Source organism: Colias croceus, chromosome Z, assembly GCF_905220415.1.
Source record: "Colias croceus chromosome Z, ilColCroc2.1".
Lineage (NCBI taxonomy): Eukaryota > Metazoa > Arthropoda > Insecta > Lepidoptera > Pieridae > Colias > Colias croceus.
Window position 1 is genome coordinate 2,062,872 of NC_059568.1, and position 21,958 is coordinate 2,084,829.

The following is a 21,958-nucleotide window of genomic DNA, read 5'->3' on the forward strand; positions in this document are numbered from 1 at the left end:
GTCATAGTGCAATCTCCAGTGTATTAGATATAAGCTTCTTGAAGGTACCTAATAACCCAAGAAGCTTATATCCTCTAATACACTGGAGATTGCACTATGACCATTAACTTGAAACAAGAAACTATGACATTCAATGACGTCAGTCATGTTTTTTGTCTCTTTCTGTCGAGTGACCACGCTGGTTTGTAAATTCAGGATTTTTCAAAATAGAAAAAACTAAAAATCATGGTCTATAAATAATAACGACATATATTTTTAACAGTATTTATATTATAATATTATGGTCATACTTTATAGGTAGGTACATACAATTTTAATTGGTATAGAATGATAGTTATAAATAACTTTTGGCTACAAAGCTTGGATATGAACCGATATATAGCATTAACATCCTTTGTAAATAGAGGAAAGTTGTGTTTTGCATCAGATGCTGTTTACCAAATTGTTAGCTACTCAGATCTTCTTTTTAAACGCGTTGCTTCGACGGGTCAATTTCAAGCCAGAATCATCAAAGAAAAACTGTTTATAGCAGCCTTGCACAAATTTTCTTTACAAAGTTTATTTTTCAAAAGGTATTTTTTTCTGGGTCGTAATCCTCAGTAATTTTACCCTTGATGGGCACATATATTTCTTTTTATTTTACTTTTTGGAAAGCTGAAATACCTAAAACAAAAAATATGAGGTAAGTTAAAAAAGTATAAATTTCAATGTAAAAACGAACAATCTTATAACTACATGTGAGTGCAATACCGATGTCGAGTGTTGTTTCATTACTAGTAAAAATCTTGAAAATGGTGTTCTAAATTTCATCATAATATTGTTATTACAATATATTCTCTTCACTATCCATAAAAACTCGTCATCATGGTTACCTTAGGGCGTATTCAGAAAGAAAGCTTGAAACTTATAAGCGCTTATCGGCGCTTGTCATCTTCATATATTTTCCTGCGCGGGTTACCAACGCTGACAAGTGCCGATAGGCGCTTATAAGCGCTTATAAGTTTCAAGCTTTCTTTCTGAATACGCCCTTACTTGTTAATTTTGTTTATTGAAAACTTGTTGAAAAATGATAAAGTATTAGGAAAATAACAAATTTAACATGAATGCTTTCTAAAATGATGCAAGATTTTACAATTTTTGCCATTGAAATGATTCTAAACAGGTAAATGCAGGAGTATTGAGGAATATTGTAAATAACGTAAATATACACTTGCCTGTGAAATTCTATGCCAGAATTTGGTGTCCAAACACTTCTGCAATTTTGCACAATACAATGCATTCTTTATATTCGGAAAATATTCATTAAATAAGCAACAATATTAACTTAAATATTCGAAGCGACGCAATTTTTTTGACACACATGCCATATTGACAAAGTGAGAGTTGCTACAATTTTATTATGGTGACTACCCATAATCAGGGAGTATCGCTTTTTAATAATAATTGGTTCAGATACTTAGTTTATTTAGCATAAATAATAATTGTCTCATCCAACAATGCTTCTGAATGACGTTGTTGGCAATTTATCAACAAACTCACGTACAAAAACTAACCTTTTGCACAGAATATTACAGCATACATAGTAGCCTTGGGAAAACTTCGTATTAACAGTGGCAATACCAAGTTAGGTGTGAAAGTGATAAAAAACATGAACTGGGCAATATTTTCTTGTTACACGTCAATGTTCATACCGAAATCTCCAGTGTATTAGATATAAGCTTCTTGTAATAACCATAAACAAATATGTGTTGAGGCAACTCTAAAGACATTATACTGGCAACTCATGGATGCAACTTTTATCTACTGTCTATGAGAGGTCTATGACTTTCGATGAAAACCAATGACTAAGGAATCCTATGGACAGGGCATAATGTTCTATACAAACAACTGATTATACAAATATCATGCATTTCGATACCGAAATAATAAAACGAATACTGTCTCTTTCTAACTAATGAATATTCTGCTAAGTGAAAATATATGACTATACGTCAGTCAGTGCTAATTCTATACCGTTTGACATTTGAAGTTAGCTCAAATACCTACTGTGGCCGGGCGCCATTTTATGTTCTCGTTATTATGATGTACATGCTCTGTCATTGTTCCGTAGTAAACATTGAAAAATATTGAATATTTTTGTGATTGTGACAAACATTTGTGTCTAAAACATATAGAGTGGTCAAGGACAAATAGTGGCATAATACCAAAGCGCAGTATTGTGGGATGTGGCTCCGGAAAGAATCAAAACTAGAAAAGTTTGTCTTTGCACCGGTATGTATACGTTTTGACTGAAATATTAGTTATTACTTTGCTGATTTACTTATTTTCATGTATATTGAATTGAGGAGTATTCACAGACTATGTTCAGTGTAAAATTGTTACCAAATATAGCTTTATTTTGTATATTTTCGTTCTAGTAAAATAATGAATTTGGGTGCTAGTGATGACTTATAATATCGACATCAGCAAAATGTTCGATGAAGACGTGCGTCTCCCAAGGCTGTGTCATTAATCTTAAGAATAGTTGCTTTGGTGAATACACTTCCAAAATAACAAATTAATTTTGCCAAGAGCAGCAGAAGGAAAAATAAAACACTTAAATTTACCTAATATGAATTTTAACTTAAGTAAGATTAATCGCTTTTATAGTAGGTACTTTAAAAATGTATTTATAAATAAGTCAGGTCAGGACTAAAATTATAATAACCTAAAAATTCATTTTTTGAAGGTTACCAAGAAGTGAAAATAGAAAAGGAGAATGGTTAGAAGCAATTGAAAATGAAAATATCAAGCCAAATGTAAAGGATATAATATCATAGTATGTTCCCTACATTTCCCCGAAAGTGCTTTCAATAGAACAATGGATGTGATTAGTCTGCACGATGATGCTATACCAGTATGTCTGCCGCTGCATTCACACAGGGTGAGGTTTTTATCTGTAGACACGTGATGTCTTCCAATTTACTTTTGGTCTTTTTATTTAGATTTAGGGCTGTCATTTATAATCTAACGTTTCTCCTATTTTGAAGGAGGCCTGAGAACAAACTGAGATGGTTTTATATGATTTTTTTGAGTACAAACTTGGGTGATATTTGGTTGTTGAAATGTTATTGACTGAGGGAAAGTGCAATTTACTTTAAATACATGGGGTGTTTTAAGTTATTTTTCTATTCTTTATAAATTTATATTTATAAAGCATTTCAATGCCATAAAACCAAAAATATAAATTCAAGTTCCGCTATTGTAAGCCCTAATGTTGATATTAATTTCAAACCATCAGCATTGCCCTTTTAATTAAAATGTATTGCATTTTAGTTTAAATGTAAAGTGAACAATGCTAGTTAATGTAAACTGTGACATTTCATTTCCAGGTACCAGTTGAGCCTCAAATCCCGAACTCAAAAATGAACAGAGTGTATCTGAGTGCATTCCAGGCTACACAAAATAGTTTAGCTCTATAATTTTCTCTATTATTATATATTATTGTTTTTTTTGTCTATTATTTATAAATAAATAAATACAATTACTGTATATTGTGTTGTTCATCGTAATAAAATACTATTATATACCTATATTAGTATATATTATGTTGTTTCATTATATTACATTCCTCAAAACTGAAATTACCAAATTGTAAGTCTACCGTAATCCTTATATCGAAGTCAAAATTGAACTGGATTTATCAAATTATACAGGGTTAGCTATCTTGTCCGGCGAGGTTGCTGGTGTTTTACAAGTAACCCTGTATAGGTGTTACCGTCACGAGCAGCCATCGTCATACTTAATTTTATTAATTGGCATTGTCATTTTTTCCATTTGTAATTTTACTTCTATGTTTTGTACAATAAAGTTAAAATAAATAAGAAAGAGTGTGTGTGTGTACACGCGTTACAAGTTACGCGCCAAAAGAAGTATAACTTCAAAAAAAATATATTAATATTATTTTTATATCGATAAACATAATAATGTTTATCGATATATTCTCGGCACTAAACACCGCCATGTTTTGTTACAAGCAATATGGCGCCGGCCACACTTTTTTTGTAGGTATGTCACTTCCATGTGATTCCTTATTCATTGATGAAAACCGTATGTCAAAACCTCTGTCAAAACGTCAATACCATTCAAAACCTTCAAAACCTTTCAAAACACATGCAAGATGCAAGATGACATCTTTGTTAAAAATTTCAATGTCACCTGTCATATCATATCAGGAGACGGGAAGAGAAATATTGACATTGCTCTAACTTTTAGGTAGGTAGGTACCTACCTATTAATTATTATTATTGTAGTTGGCAGCAGCTAGGTATTGATTTTTATGTAGATTCTAGATTATTACATGTGTTTTTAGGATCGAATTGTGGGTTTCAGAAGTTACCAAGGTTTCCTTTACGTACCGGTTAATAATTGTTGGTAAGTATTTTACAGTATAATACAGTCTCTACTTTCTAGACGGTAAATAAAAAATCGTTTGCGTATAAAAAATATAGTGTGGCGTTAAAGGCGGACATATAAAATCGAATATTTGCTAATATCTTAACTTCGTGTATGCATTGTTTTATCTTGGACTGACAAAAGCAGATTCTTGATCCAATGTAGATTGTTGTAAAATAGTACATAATATCTTGTTTTGACTGAGGTTCAGTAATAAATTTGAATGTTTCTCAATAATACACAAGGTTATTAGGTCTACCGTTTTCAAACTACATCAATTCAAATCATTTAAACATTACTGAGGAATGTACACATTTTGTATTTTCAATTAAAAGTGATTGTTTATAAAAGCAACAAGTAAAATCAATGTAACAGGTACCTTGGTGTAATAATATCTTGCACATTCTACTTTGTAAATATCAACAGAGAATGCCTTTTCTAAGACAATTTATATGTCAATGCACAGCCAAAAATTGTGTTTAAAATTAAAATTGTAATATTTTCCTATACGACCAAACAAAAAGAAACAAACAGTCTAAAAGCTTTGCTTAATATTCAATAGACCATTCGGAATGGTTTATTAAAGTCATTATTTTCTTGATTCCTAGAAACTGATTACCGCACCACATTTTCTCTTTCACACGAAATAGGAGCTTGTTGTGGATTTGCATTTACTTTTATGTATATTCAAAGGTTTTTTTAGATTGAGAATGGCAAACTCACCAAGTGGAATAAACAATTTCAAAGTGGTGTTACTGGGCGAGGGATGTGTCGGTAAGACGTCCATATTGCTGCGGTATATTGAAGACAAGTTTAACGACAAACACCTGACTACACTTCAGGTAATTTAAGTTATAAGTTTATTTATACTTAAATATTGTGATTTGCAAATTAATTCTATAATCTTTAATATAAAGTGCATATTATTAAGAAAATACTGATTCACTGTCTTTAAAAATAATCATAGAAATAAATTATGAAATAGGTTCAATGGAGGAAAAAAACACTAAAAATTTAGATGATACTAGCTTTCCGCCCGCGGCTTCGCCCGTGTATTCAAAGAAAACCCCCGCATAGATCCCGTTCCGTGGGATTTCTAGGATAAAACCTATCCTATGTGTTAATCCAAGTTACCCTCTGCCTCTATATGTGTACTTAATTTCATTGTAATCAGTTCAGTAGTATTTGCGTGAAAGAGTTGTTGCTTTACCTGTATTTTTTATTATTTGTTGTTATAGTGGCAATATTTATATTTTTGGTTTTATGGCATTCAAATGCTTTATAAATATAAATTTATAAAGAATAGAAAAAATTCGATCACGAGGCGGGACTCGAACCCGCATCCTTTGCGCCATTCCGGGGCGGATGCCTCACCAACTCAGCCACTCGTGACCCGCCCGAGCGATCAAATTTATTCTATTCTTTCAGTTTTATGTGTCTTAAGGGACACACCGCGCGCCATCTATTGAGATGATTTAACAACCATCTCAACCAATATGAAGCACTTTTCAGTGAATACAATATTGTAACGATGGAACACGACCTTTTTTGTTGAATTTATATTTTTGGTTTTATGGCATTCAAATGCTTTATAAATATAAATTTATAAAGAATAGAAAAAATTCGATCACGAGGCGGGACTTGAACCCGCATCCTTTGCGCCATTCCGGGGCGGATGCCTCACCAACTCAGCCACTCGTGACCCGCCCGAGCGATCGAATTTATTCTATTCTTTCAGTTTTATGTGTCTTAAGGGACACACCGCGCGCCATCTATTGAGATGATTTAACAACCATCTCAACCAATATGAAGCACTTTTCAGTGAATACAATATTGTAACGATGGAACACGACCTTTTTTGTTGAATTTATATTTTTGGTTTTATGGCATTCAAATGCTTTATAAATATAAATTTATAAATATATATTCATATTCATATTGGTTGAGATGGTTGTTAAATCATCTCAATAGATGGCGCGCGGTGTGTCCCTTAAGACACATAAAACTGAAAGAATAGAATAAATTCGATCGCTCGGGCGGGTCACGAGTGGCTGAGTTGGTGAGGCATCCGCCCCGGAATGGCGCAAAGGATGCGGGTTCGAGTCCCGCCTCGTGATCGAATTTTTTCTATTCTTTATAAATTTATATTTATAAAGCATTTGAATGCCATAAAACCAAAAATATAAATTCAACAAAAAAGGTCGTGTTCCATCGTTACAATATTGTATTCACTGAAAAGTGCTTCATATTGGTTGAGATGGTTGTTAAATCATCTCAATAGATGGCGCGCGGTGTGTCCCTTAAGACACATAAAACTGAAAGAATAGAATAAATTCGATCGCTCGGGCGGGTCACGAGTGGCTGAGTTGGTGAGGCATCCGCCCCGGAATGGCGCAAAGGATGCGGGTTCGAGTCCCGCCTCGTGATCGAATTTTTTCTATTCTTTATAAATTTATATAGTGGCAATATCTCATTGGGTACGGAATGCTAAAAAGCAATTTACGCATGAAGATTACATTTCGAATTTCTTTAGTTAAAATATAATAAATACTTATGACATAACATAGTTACTGTATTTCATAATTAAATATAATTTAATTGTAGTTGTAAAATTAAATGCAGCTAAGGAAACTGTAACATTCCCTCGATAACACAGCAAAACTTTGAGCAAGTATATAATTATGTAGTATTTATATATATTAGTTTACTTATTATAATTATTTTATGTTCAATAATTTTAATACATATTTGAATTTTATTAAGTACAGCTTTGCATGTCAAAATAGTTAAGTTAATTTGGTATACTGAACACACCTACAATAATTACAGAAAATATAACTACTATCTTGTAACTATATAATTATTATGATATATGTATAGTCCTATTGGTCTTAGCTTGAGGATATAAAGCCTATATAGTATATCTTTCCTCGATAAATGGGCTGGTAGTTCCTAAGATTAGCGCATTCAAACAAACAAACAAACTTTTCAGCTTTATTATATTAAGAATAGATGAATATTAGTAGATGTGAAATAAAGGCACGACAAATTTAATTGAATAATTTACACTAAAAATAGCATAGTATAGCTGTTATCAATTGAGCAAGTATGTCCTTAAAGGTCAGTTGCGCATCCATCAACTTTTGGTATTGCTGATATTTTTATTTAACTTTTTTATTAGTTAAATATAATTATGTTTGAAAATCATGTTCAGTGTCAAGAAAACTGAAATAGATTGGAAAAATTAATCAATAGTTAATCAATTTGTAAATATTTAATCTGAAATTAATTTATTCAAGAGAATTTATTTCAATACCATGAATTGTTGATTAAATACTGTACAGACATGTAGAAAAACATACAATATACAATCAATAATATTAAGGTTGATGAATAGCAATAAAATTTTGTCTTCAAGATAATTACAAAAATTTGACTTAGTACTGAGCAATAACTAAAATATACTTCCATATATTGTTAAATTATGTCGACAGTAATTTTCCATTGGCTCACAAATCAATACATCAACCCACATAGACTTAAACGGTCTGCTTTCCAAGAAATTAATTTAATTACCTTCTTCATACGTATCATCCCACTTATATTATGTATAAGTAGTTTTTCAACAGAACTCAAGGAACGTTCTAGAAAAATTATGGGCGGGGAACAAGTGGATAGTGTTTACAATTTTATTGGATTTGTGAATGCTATACAAATATTTGCGAAATGTTGAAATGAAAAAATAACTAATAGCCGCAACACCGCGGCGTAGTCAAAAGAAATTTCCACGGGAATTCGGTGTTTCACTGCGTCAAAAGTAAACACCTCTCTGTATCTCCACACACAAAAATCATACAACCCAATCGCATCATTGCGTCGTGAAACAAAGATAAACATTGCATGCAGGTATAATATTAAGTGAGGATTCTTATCCTCAATCCAATAATAAAATTGACTGAATAGATGAACCAATTCTTGATTTTAGGGGAATAGTATCTTTAAATTATTGCTTGTGTATCGTTATGTTTTAATAATTATTTTGTTGTTTTCGTACTCAAATGAAGTATTGCAGATAAGGTTCGTGGGCATATGTAAAGCGTAGCTATACTATTGGTCATCTACACTTCTTCACTAATATTATAAAGAGGAAAACTTTGTTTGTTCATCCATTAAAAATTGTACAAATATTCAATGATTATTTTACAAATCCATTAAACATTCAGAATGTTTTGGACATCTCATCTAAAGACTGTCTAAATTTTCCAAGCACATCTCATTCCATGTTCTTCAATCCAACAACACCTACAGACATAAATAGGACTACAACTTTTTACGGTGATGTCGCACTTGCACTGAGCAACAGCGGGGTCATTTTAAAAATTTCTGGTAATTAAACACCTTGTTATTGGTTTTAATTAATTATCATGTTAATTTAATTTTTGCGCTTACCACATTTACATTTAAATTTTTCGATTGAAGCCTTATTATTATAGCCGTATACTTATTTTATAAATGTACTAGCGGTCCGCCCCGGCTTCGCCCGTGGTACCTACATGTTTAAACTATCCTATCTCTCAAGTTGGATCGAACTGCACATGGTGTGCGAATTTTATTATAATCGGTTAAGTGGTTTAGGAGTCCATTGAGAACAAACATTGTGACACGAGATTTAAATATATTAAGATTTGACTTAAATTTAAAATAATTTTGGACCTTCAGGATAAAATTATTATTTGTTTAGCTATAGTAGTAATATGTATTTGTAATTTCATACCTATGCCTAACAGGCAGGATATGGCGGGACTTATGTTTGTCTAAGATCTGAATTATTGTACCCATATTCATGAATAAAAATATTTGAATTTGAATTTGTTTGATTGATTGTAATGAATATGGCTCATAAACTACTGGACCGATTTTAAAAATTCTTTCACCATTCGAAAGCTACATTATCCACGAGTAATATAAGATAGATTTTATCCCGGAAATTCCACGGGAACGGGAACTATGCGAGTTTATCTTTGAAACCGCGGGCGGAGCCGCCGGCGGAAAGTTAGTCATTTATAAGATAATGTCGAATGTTCAATTTTTTGAGATTTAAAAATGTTATTTGTCACGTATACTAAGAATTTTTTTTATTAATTTATTTTATTATATTTTAATAACTTGTCTCACAGGCGACGTTCCTCAACAAAAAACTGAACATAAACGGCAAAAGAATAAATCTGTCGATCTGGGACACGGCCGGCCAGGAGAAGTTCCACGCTCTGGGCCCAATCTACTATAGGAACTCGAACGGCGCCATCCTCGTGTACGACATCACCGATGAAGACTCCTTTGGAAAGGTAATGTTTCTTATCATTGTAGTTATTTTAATATAGGATAATAAATTGTCAAATGGACCGCCCCCATGACACAGTGGTGTTAACCATGTTGAGCGTGGATCCGAGGCGTATTTCCAAACTATACAAGGCTAGCACGCAACGGTGTGAAGCTAATCACGTATAGTTTGGAAATAACTTTTGTACAAAGTTGTTCCAATCTATACAACTTCAACAGTAGTACGCAAATACTCGCGTAAACTTTGTAATGAGGTAAGTAAAGATAGCTCTCCAAAACGTACAGCGCCAGTACGCATGAGGACTAATCGTGTATGTTTCGGAAAGCGCGGCGTCTTTCCATTGTTCGCGTTTATATTATTGTATTGCTGTTTTTAAATTTATTATTACAACTAGCTTACCGCCCGCGGCTTCGCCCGCTTTCTCTAAAACGATTTGAGATTTAAACTATCCTATCTTTCAAGTTGGATCGAACTGCACATGGTGTGCGAATTTTATTATAATCGGTTAAGTGGTTTAGGAGTCCATTGACGACAAACATTGTGACACGAGATTTATATATATTAAGATGCATACACGAATGTTGCGTACTTATCGTGTATAGTTTGTATCGTGGATGCTTGCGTCTTCTGTAGAAGTACTTATCCTATAGGAAGGCCTTTTTTGTTTACCATGATGATGACTGTCTCGTGACTGTGATGTCTTTTGAGATTTTTTTTTTTTAAATATGAATTAAAATTTATTTCTTCACAAGAAACAGGTACAATGTAAACTGTAAACCCAGACCTTCGAACTAGTGGTTAACTATGAAAGACAGTTTCTTCAGAATCTTTATATCAAATTTATTTGTATTTAACTTATAATTTTTTTTTAAATATCGTTAATTATAAAAATTGCTTAGTTGCTAAAATTAAACTGAAACAGTAGTTATATAGTTATCACAAACATTATATTACGGACATGAGAATGTATAATATAACTAGCTGTTGCCCGCGACTTCGTCCGCGATTAGGTCGTTTTTCGTCATTCGTTGTTTAAAAAAAATACGTGACACTTTATTTTAAAATTTTCTTAATTATTGTCTCTTATAAAATTTAACTACATTAAAATTGAACACTCTGATAATAAAATCTTAAAATCTGAAGAAAACATGAATGTGGTTTAAATTCTACATTACTTAGTATCAAATAATAATCTAAATTAAATGTAGATTAACAGTTTGAGCACACCATTATAGAATATGTACCTAAGTATTAAATTACGTTAGTTTACATAGTAACTTTACTAAAAACACGATGACTATCTTTCGCGCTCGATACCACAAACTAAGCATGTTTGTGGTAGGTACGTGGCCCGCGTCACTTGACCCCCATCTGGATCCATGATGATGATTCCATCCTGAAGATGATTCTGAAGATGATTCAGAAGATGATTCTGAAGATGATCCAGGATGATTCCATCCTGAAGATGATTTCTTTTGCCTGGAAGAAATCACCATCGCCTAACAAATATAATGTGTTTTCTTATAAAACCGTTACATAATTTATTTTATCAACTTAAATAATGAAAATGATATATTTATAAAATATAAAACATATTATTTAAAATGATTAAAAATAAATAAATGAAGCAACTACGATTCAAAGAAAACATCTTTTTCAGTGTGAAAATGCTCTAAGCAATCCGGGATGATGAACTGTATATCATGTACCTACTCTGATCCCAGTACGGTCGGTACGTCGATAGCCATAACGATAAATATTATAATCAGATAACCGCAAAGTCAAAATAAAAACATTACTTGTAAAGTTGTGAGTGCAAAATTTACGTTTCATTTGGCAATAACATTTTTTTCGGTACTAAAACGTAGTAGTTTGATATGTGGTTGGCTGCCCCTCCTCTCCTTCCTGAAAAATATCCTCCAAAATTTCCCGAGATACTTCCAATGATTGAACCATTGGACGTTGGACATTAACTTCAGTCAAAAATTGACGAAGCGGATGATTACTAATTTCCACTCCTCGCTGCTACTGTCTTTATCATCAAATCATCAATTTTCAAGTGGTGTAGTAAAAATATCAGCAGAAATCGTCTTCCAAAGGCGATATAATTTTATTAGCATTGAATAAAAAAAATCAAAAGTTAACTGTAAATCTATAAAAAAAGCTACTTACAAATAAAATTTTATCAAAAACTTCTGTTCCCAATGCACCTCAAAATAATAAAAGAATCATTCATTTCATTTCATTTCAATAAATACCTGTAAGTAACAACTTATGTGGGAACGCATGATGGTGAAAATTCACAAAACACGAAGATTGCATTTGATATTTTTGGTTTTATGGCATTCAATTGCTTTATAAATATCACTACATAGTATAAAAAAAGTCGCTTTCTGTGTCCCTATGTCCCTATGTCCCTTTGTATGCTTAAATCTTTAAAACTTCGCAACAGATTTTGATGCGGTTTTTTTAATAGATAGACTGATTCAAGAGGAAGGTTTTAGTACATAATTTATTAGGTTTTAGACAAAGCGGACGAAGCCGCGGGCGGTAAGCTAGTAAATTTATAAAACACGAAGATTTTAAAAATTGTAACTAATGAACACAACAATATATTATTATACTCTTTGGAACACAATCATTAGATTAACTGTAGATAATGGTGTCTATTTTTACTTAAAATAATAAACATCTAAGTAGGTACCCTCACTTTAAAAAAAATATAGTTTATTATTTACACGAAATATATCTTATAGGGAACGGAAGATATGGGTTAAAGAGTTAAATAAATAAATAACATAATTATATTTAAATTATTAATTTTTAACATTGTGTTCAGTAGTGTTAACATGTAAATTGATTTGATTTTTACGAAATCTCATAGATGGCGCTGTTACAAAATTAACATTATACAACTTACATTCTTTAAGCTATGTTTCTCTTCCCAAGTTACTTAAATGGCATAATTTTTATAGTGTCAATCTAGATATTGTCAAACAACATTTATATATGCGTCATTTGATTATTAATTTCCAATAGTTAACGTGTAAATTAACATTTAATAGATGGCGCTGTTTCTAATTTGTCTTTATACTACTAAATTCATTAAACTGTTTCTCTGCCCAAATTACGTAAATGACATAGTTTTTATTTTGTAAAGCTAGATAATAGCATGGCTTACTCGAAACCAACATTTAAACATGAGTCTTTAGATTGTACGCTGTCGTAATACACGGAATACGTAAGAAAAATAAAGGTTCACAGCTCCTCCCCCGTAGATGATAGCTTGATAATATGTAGCCTATAGCCTCACCCGACCTGTTAGTAATATTCATGCAAAATTTGAAGTCAATCTATGCAGTACTTTTCGAGATTAGCTCGGACAAACATACAGACAAACAGACAAACAGACAAACAGACAAAAATTCTAAAAACTATGTTTTTGGCTTCTATATCGATTATAGATCACGGCCCAGGTATTCTTTTAAAAAAATATTCAATGTACAGTTTTGACTTTCCTACGATTTTATTATATGTATAGATTACAATCCAATGCCTATTATTAGATCCGAGCGAACAGTTATTCCCTAGTGGGATACGGGACAAATGCATTTTATATCTGCTTCGATGCTCTATTACTTTGATACCCTTTTTAGTTTATCATAGCCAGAAAAAACCATAGCACTAAAGATTACTTTTTACTTCAATTTTAACCACGAGTTTATAAGATAAGCAAAAAAAACATGGCTATTCTTATTCAGTAATAACATTTTTTTTTGACGAGCCCTGAAAATATTGGTCCGCCTAAAGCAAAGGGGGCGCAAAGTAAGGACTGAGAAAATTTTTGATCCAAAGTGAAAATTTTTTTTGCGCGTCGACGGTCGACTATTTCTGTGTAGTTTTTTTTTTAAGAAACCTAACCTAACCTAACGGCTAACCTTGAAAACCATCAATCTTTTTGGGCGAATATCTCGGCCATTTTTGATTTTAGAGAAAAGTAGTTCCTATAAAACATGCGTAATCTTTACGATAAAACAATAATCAATAACAATAAAAATAAAAAATAAAAATCATTTATTGAACAAGCTTCCTTACATCAGAATATAGACCCCAGACTCCCAATATAGCTTTCGCTGTGTTTCAGGAGTCTGTAATAATGTCAATGGGTTTTATAATGACACCAATTCCATCAAAAATTTTCTAAGTCCTGCGCCCCCTTTGCTTTAGTCCAACCTATAGTTGTAGAAAGATCGAGATTTTCAAATAAGAAAATTCTCGCGAATGGTAAAGGTATAACATTTCAAAACACAATGCATATCGACATTGTTCGAAGCTTTTATTCTCCGTGTCCTACATAAAGCGAAAATTTATAAGTAACACACGTACAATACAGTTCTTTTGAATTAGTTTTATTATACTTTGCAACAATTCCTTTATGAACTATAAACTCGCAATAGAAAAATACTAAGTTTCATTGTTGCGGTGACTGCTGAGTGGCATTATATTACAAGTTTGAAATAACAAGGTAAACAGCGAAGACTTACGATTTCTTGTTAAAGAAATATCGGTAGGTTTGTAATCAGCTAGATGTTTTCAAAGGGACAGATTTTAATTAGCAATGTTTTCAAAGAGGAACGAGAATGGTTGTATTTTATAGGTCTTTTTTTCCACCTCTAATTTTTCATCAGGTGGGCGGTATTTTTCATTCAGCTGAATTTGAAGGAAAGTAGACGTTTATTATACAGGGTGGAAATTTTCTGTATAATGGAAATATACGTAAAATTTAATTGTATTGTGCCATTGATAAAGATCTGTTAATTCAGCCTTTGAAAAGCCGCAATTGAATTCGATAAAATATATGTAATAGATTTTAATATTGGATTTCTGCACTGAACTTTAAAGATTACCCTCGTATATGTATAACGTTTCATGTACTTTAAAACGCACTGAGGATTGTACTCTATACATTCGCAATTGGTGTCATCCTGTTTGTGATATGTGAAGACTTTTGTATTCACTCGGCACATTGTATGCATTTTATGTAACCAATACATATTATTATTTATGCTAAGGTAACTACTATGCATCTCATATTGGCCAAATATTTCTATTAAAGTTATTCTTCAAATTTTTGGAATGGAAGGGGACAGTAGAAGCATAGAATGGGGACATCATAGTGATCGAGTTACGTCTCCAAAACCTTCGCACGTCCTACGCACGTTATTTGCGCGTAACTAAATCTGTATTTTATAGTAGGACGCGTGAGAGAGTATACAATAAACAGATGAAGTTAAGCCCCGTGTCCACTGTCCCATGGAGCAGATACATTATAAATAAAATATTTAAACCCCTGTACCAAGGAGGCGGTTGACATAAACACATACAATTTTTGTCCGAATGAACTGATAATTTTTCAATAACAATTCGCAGTATCTCAAGAAAATTTTAAATAATGATCTATAAAAATACACTTATAATTATGAAGTTTGGTAATTCCAGGTTAAGAATTGGGTAAAGGAGTTGAAGAAGATGCTCGGCTCGGACATTGTTCTGGTGATAGCTGGTAACAAAATAGACTTGGAACATGAGAGGACGGTGCCGCTTGAAGAAGCCGAAAGGTAAAAGTAAAAGGAAATATAAAAGTTAACTATTGCTAAAAAATTTGCTGCCTCCTTGGTACAAAGGTTGACACATGAGCGTAGAACCATTTCGGGTTCGATTCCCGGTGGAGACGAAGAAAAAAAATGTCTGTGTCTGACAGGTCTCAGAAGGCTGATCACCTACTTGTCCCCTAAAATCGATCAGTGAAACAGATGTATAATACATCTGCCCCTTACCCCACTAGAGGACATTGGAGTCATGGTACTTCACTTATTGCAAAAAAAAGTATAACTTATTAATAATACGTTGTAAAATTTAATTACAAGCAAATTCTGAAACACTAAATATAGAATTGAAAGTTAATTTGAAATAGTCATGGTCTGAAAAATATTATTTTCAAGAAGTTATTATACAGGGTGGAAGGTTAAGATGGGGCATGAAGGGCAGGTACCTTAACCGTTGTAGCTACATGAAAACGTTCTTAGGAGACTATCCTTAAATTCTTGAGAAATTTTAATCTGCATTCACAGATTTTTGAAAAAATGTACGGTCAGCAAGGAAATCGACCGTTTTTAAAAAAAAAAATTTTATGCCAATCGATCCAGTTTCTCATGGGGATCAAAACACTCTAAAAGACCAACTGAGGTATGAGTACTAGAAAAGTCAGAAATCGCGAAAAACTATTTCCACACATTCACTAAGAAAATAAGTGATTCAACAAAAGATGCGCTAATAGAAAACTCCAAAGAGATTTTCAGGCTTCAATATTTTTTGTTTCTGATTATTAAAACACATACTGATAATAAGAAGAAACATTAATTTAATTAAACGGTTGTCAAAGAAAATAAAAGTAACAAAATAATAACAAAAAACAACATTTAAAGTGGTGATAATTCCAGAATTTCTGAAATAATTTACATAAAACTTATGATATGAGATGTTCAAAGTGGTCACCGTTTTGACGTAAACATAGGTTTGTTCGTTTTACTACTGAGCGCGTAGCAGCCGACAACATATTTGGGTGAATTCCGTAAAGTATTGCAGAAAGTGAATCTTTTAGTTCTTGAGCATTGTTGTATGATCTTTTATAAATTTCATTCTTTACATAACCCCAGATGAAAAAATCTAGAGGTGTCAAGTCGGGGCTACGGGGCGGCCACTCTATGGGACCATGTGTGCCAATCCATTGTGCCCCAAATTGTTCATTTAGGTATGAGCGCGTTTGACGACTGTTGTGAGGTGGAGCACCATCTTGCTGAAAATAAATTTTTCGCAATTCTGACAGTGGTAAATCGTCTAATACATACTCAAGATTTTTCAAAATGGTTTTGTTGTAGATTTCGGAGTTCAGGGTGCCTTCGTAAATCTGTACCAATACCACTTGATTGGACCTTACCTTACCTTTGCGTCGCTGGCATGTTATGCTGCTGTGCCCTTGTCTTTTTACTTGTTCAGGAATGAAAATAGTTTTTCGCGATTTCTGACTTTTCTAGTACTCATACCTCAGTTGGTCTTTTAGAGTGTTTTGATCCCCATGAGAAACTGGATCGATTGGCATCAAAAAAATTTTTTTTAAAAACTGCCGATTTCCTTGCTGACCGTACATTTTTTCAAAAATCTGTGAATGCAGATTCAAGTTTCTCAAGAATTTAAGGATAGTCTCCTAAGAACGTTTTCATGTAGCTACAACGGTTAAGGTACCTGCCCTTCATGCCCCATCTTAACCTTCCACCCTGTATAATACACTAGACTAGCTGCTCCGCGCGGTTTCACCCCCGTGGCTCCACTCCTGTTGCCCGTAGCGTGATGAAATATAAGCCTATAACCTTCCTTGATAAATGGGCTATCTAATACCGAAAGAGTTTTTCAAATCGGACCAGTAGTTCCCGAGATTAGTGCGTTCAAACAAACAAACAAACAAACTCTTCAGCTTTATAATTATATAATATAATATATTTAGTAAATATCTAAAAGAATCTTCTCGTCTGTATTCGTGCGTGCATAAAATGAAATAGTAAAATTAAACTAACAATTATAGATCTTTAAAAACTTCACCAACTGACTATATAAAAAAACCCAGGTGAAAACTGAAGAAAGATAAAAATCTTTTAGATTGGACAGCACCTTCGTCTTATATATTTTTAAAATAATATCTTGCTATTAGTGATCTCTTTACGCGTTGCTCCAACTCAGTGGTTATGTCGGTCGAGTGCTTAATCGAATATAAATACTACAATCTATGAACATTTCATTTTAACTAGTGATCGCTCACTTGTCAAATTTTAACTTTATTATTAATTACTAGCGGTCCGCCCCGGCTTCGACCGTGGTACATATTATGCAATAAAAAGTAGCCTATGTTCTTTCTCAGGGTCTAAAGATTGTCTGTGCCAAATTTCATCAAAATCGGTCCAGTAGTTTATAAGCCTATTCATTACAATCAAACAAACAAACAAAGTTTTCCTCTTTATAATATTAGTGTAGATATTTAACTAGCTTTACCGCGCGGTTTCACCCGCATTGCTCCGTTCCTGTTGGTCTTAGCGTGATGATATATAGCCTATAGCCTTCCTCGATAAATAGGCTAACACCGAAAGAATTTTTCAAATCGGACCAGTAGTTCCCGAGATTAGCGCGTTTAAACAAACAAACTCTTCAGCTTTATAATATTAGTATAGATTTTTCTTATAAAAAAATTTTTCATGAATCAAATGTACACAAATTTGTAACCTTTAAAAATTGTTATCTCTAAAAATATCAACTTTTTGAAAATTCAGAGGACCTCTTTTATTTTTTGCAGCTATTCTACTTCAATGTTAGGAAAAAATATATAATATCAATACGTAAACATAATGTGTCGTTTTTATAGGTTTTACTTTAGCCTCGAAAGAAATGTAAATGTTTGTTGTTTTGACAAATTCGTGCATCAGATAAGATAATAATTATGTGGCTTTGCTTATCGTTATATTATGTTAATATGCTGACAATATTTTACTTTTATGAGATACTAGATTTCCGCCCGCGGCTTCGCCCGCGTTTGCAAAGGAAAACCCGCATAGTTCCCGTTCCCGTGGGATTTCCGGGATAAAAACTATCCTATGTGTTAATCCAAGTTACCCTCTATATGTGTGCTAAATTTCATTGTAATCGGTTCAGTAGTTTTTACGTGAAAGAGTAACAAACATCCATACATCCATACAAACTTTCGCCTTTATAATATACCTCTATATTAGATCTACATTCTAGAGTAAGTCTAAACGGATAAAATCGAAACGTACGAAAGTTTAGAAATAATCTATAATTATGATCACACTAATGCGTAGCATGCATTTGGGTTTTAGGTGCCGTAGAATTTGACACACTTTTTTATGTCAGAACAAGCAAAGGGGCAGATGAAGCACCAGATGTTGAATGGTCACCAGCGCCCAGTGTTACAGGTGCTTTGCCGGCAGTTAGGGCCAAATAAGCTCTTTTCTTGACGGCCTCAATGTCGTAGTAGCGTAAATCTCTCTTTCTAAATGGTGCTTCACATATTTCCAGCTATGCGAACACGGTGGGAGCGAAGCACTATTACACGTCCGCGAAGCTGAACCAGGGCGTGGAGGAGCTGTTCCTGGAGCTGACGCGCGAGATGGCGGAGCGGGCGGAGCGCGGGGCCCGCGCTGATGCCGGGCGTGGGTCGCGTGTGCTCGTGGTGGACGACGAAGCCCCCGCGCGTAGCTCGTGCTGCGGGGGGGCCAGGAGCGCGTAAGTGCGGCGTTATACCCACCGATACCTCGCTTCTACCTTCTGGCCGCGGTCGTTGACTCGCGACCATCTCTAGCGGCCCTGATCTACGCAGAAGTACACTGTGTGATCGGTGTGGGCGCGATCTAGCTACAATTTCTTTAACCTACACAGACGTACGCTACGTTGTATGACGGGACTTCGTTGATCATAATATCGACGCAAATTTCTTAACTAACACAAACTACGCAGTACGTTACGTTGTATTGCGGGCGCGACAGTCGCATGCGCAGAAATCCTTTGCGCATTTCACGGAGCACTATAGTTACGTGCCAACTATACGTCTGATCTTAGCCTACATGTGCATTGTGCATCTTATTCGTCGGTCGTTCTAGTGTTAGCTGTTTCTAGAACTTATATTTCGGCTCGAACGAATCTAAATAGTACTTTTTGTACTACATAACATCACTTTTTTCATATATGTATATGTATTTTATTATATTGTCAGTTTATATGTATATTCAAAATGAATGAATATTTCTTATTTGTGTAAAATTATAAAATATAACATTTTATTATATTGTTAGTCTAAATTAAATACGTATAAGGTATCATATTGTCTATTATTCGAAATTACTATTTGAACAAAATTTAACAACGAAGTGTTTGGTCGTCATCTTATATTTTGTCAAAGGGTTCTTAAACTGTAATAATTATTTTTTTTAACCGATTTCAAAAATAAGGAGGAGGTTCTTTATATATAATATACATGATTAATAAGTAAATAGAACGAATTAAATATTTTCCATGCTTTACGACTTCTAAAAATGTTGTCCAGTCAACTTTTATTCTAAATGTTATCGAAATGAAAATTTTGTATGGCTCATTTAGTTACGGTGTTAATAGTTAGGTATATTTACATATAAGATATGTCTTTTATAAATGGTAAAGACATTATTCGGAACTAAAATTAGTTCTCATTTTAGCTAAGGTGGATTGGAAATAAATCTACTTTTTCACCCGATGTCGATTGAAAAATTCAAATTCAAAAATACGATCCAAATAAAGAATTTTTGAATTTGAATTTTTGAAATCATTAAATTGTACATGTTTCCATGTGTTACTTTGGGAAAATTATTTCTCACTACTACTGTGTTCATTGTTATCCAATTGTACTGAATAAATTCATCTTTTAATGTTAGCTGTAACATGTTACTTTTATTGATACTAGGCCACACTAATCTAGGTATTTTCTAAAAATAAATAGAGGATATGAATGACTACATAACTGTATTTAGTGATATTATCTTCTTTAATATATATAAATCTCGTGTCACAATGTTTGTCCTCAATGGACTCCTAAACCACTTAACCGATTATAATAAAATTCGCACACCATGTGCAGTTCGATCCTACTTGAGAGATAGGATAGGTTTTATCTCGGAAATCCCACGGGAAAGGGAACTATGCGGGGTTTTCTCTGAAAACGCGGGCGAAGCCGCGGGCGGAAAGTTAGTATATTATAAATATGGTTTTGTTACTTCGGACCAGTAAGCTTGTGATATATGTGCCTAGATGTGAATATATATTCCGGTAAAGATAATTTTCTTTTTAACGAATGGCATGATAACATGACGTGATATTTATATGACAACGTGATGTAATCTATTTGAAACAATTCAAATATTTTAAAGGGTTCTTAAATGTTATTCAATTGACTTTATATTGTTCTATTGTAACTAAAGTTTTTTCTTATTATTCGTTAATAAAAAGGACTGTATTATTTTACGACTCCGTCCGCGCGGATGTCCGTCTTCGCGTGCATGGTTTTTTCTCTATTTTGAGATGATTTTAAGTAACTCTGACAATGACATCTTATAAAAAAAGAATCCACTGCGGGTAACGCAACGTGTGTTCGCAGTTCTACAGAACAACGTCTGTGGATAAAACTGAAAAATTGAGAATTATTTTTTCCACGTATTTTTCTAGGATAAAAAGTATCCTATTTTATGCCCAGGATAATAAGGTATAACTATACCAAGTTTCATCGAAATCGAACCGTCAGTTTTCACGTGATGTCAGCATATACAGACAGACAAAAATTTTTTTTATCACATATTTGGGTTTGATATCGATCCAATATTACACTAATACTATTTATTTTTTCAATATTTTCAATGTACAGAATTGACCCTTCTACACATTTATTATATGTATAGATTGTGACTTTGTTTGGGCCCATTGGTATTGATTGGTTCGACGGTAGCTTATGCGTTATAACTTTTAAAATATATATATGTGCATTTTTCATCGATTTGATTAAACATTAAATTATATATTATATTAATTAATATTATATTATACATTTACTGTACTTTAGTAATGTAAATTAGGATTAAATACTGTTTCTATATTAATATAGGGTAAATAGGTAATCTATATAATATTGTATATAAGGTCAAAAAAAGAACAAAGACCTATGGAACTTTTTTAACGTAAAGTTAAATGTACTGATAATATTTTGACTATAATTTGTCTAATAATTTATTATTATGAATACCTTTCATATAATATATATAATTGAGGCATTGAACAATGAATGTTAATCTATTTTGCTGCATAATATTTTGTTGGATTAACTAAATTAACTTTATTTTGAATATTTATACAACAAATATTATTTTATGTATTTGTATAATGCGTGTGATTAAAAGATATTACTTGGCATAATAATAATAATTTATGTTTAAATATCAAATTTTAGAAGAACTTTCGATGGTTCTGTTTCAACATCGGCTATTTTAATTTTATTGAGATGGAAATTTATATGGTAGCTTTTTGTAAATTCTTATGGGG

General features: G+C 32.8%; 1 protein-coding gene and 1 long non-coding RNA gene across 5 annotated transcripts; both read left to right on the forward strand.

The window, feature by feature from the left end:
- Positions 1–2,109: 2,109 nt before the first annotated feature.
- On the forward strand, positions 2,110–3,531 carry LOC123705235. 2 transcript variants are annotated; one of them, XR_006753277.1, is made up of 3 exons: positions 2,110–2,271; positions 2,729–2,923; positions 3,372–3,531. It is a non-coding gene; the product is annotated as an uncharacterized LOC123705235 (long non-coding RNA). The 2 variants fall into 2 exon arrangements; XR_006753278.1 differs by lacking the exon at positions 2,110–2,271 and adding an exon at positions 2,590–2,627.
- Positions 3,532–4,144: 613 nt separating this feature from the next.
- On the forward strand, positions 4,145–21,958 carry LOC123705139 (ras-related protein Rab-21-like). Of its 3 annotated transcripts, none has more exons than XM_045653783.1 (6): positions 4,145–4,254; positions 4,352–4,413; positions 5,128–5,276; positions 9,612–9,779; positions 15,275–15,393; positions 18,917–21,958. In XM_045653783.1, the coding sequence occupies exons 1-6, from the start codon at positions 4,160–4,162 to the stop codon at positions 19,125–19,127; spliced, it is 804 nt and encodes a 267-aa protein (XP_045509739.1). In that variant the 5' UTR covers positions 4,145–4,159; the 3' UTR covers positions 19,128–21,958. The 3 variants fall into 3 exon arrangements, with proteins under 3 accessions (XP_045509739.1, XP_045509740.1, XP_045509741.1); XM_045653784.1 differs by having other exon boundaries at positions 4,216–4,254; positions 5,138–5,276; XM_045653785.1 differs by having other exon boundaries at positions 4,240–4,258; positions 5,138–5,276.

Coding starts and splice junctions, on each gene's coding strand:
- LOC123705139 (XM_045653783.1), top strand. CDS start 4,160: ATGCAAGATGACATCTTTGTTAAAAATTTCAATGTCACCTGTCATATC. Junction 4,255..4,351: donor GACATTGCTCTAACTTTTAG/GTAGGTAGGTAC, acceptor ATGTGTTTTTAG/GATCGAATTGTGGGTTTCAG. Junction 5,277..9,611: donor AACACCTGACTACACTTCAG/GTAATTTAAGTT, acceptor CTTGTCTCACAG/GCGACGTTCCTCAACAAAAA.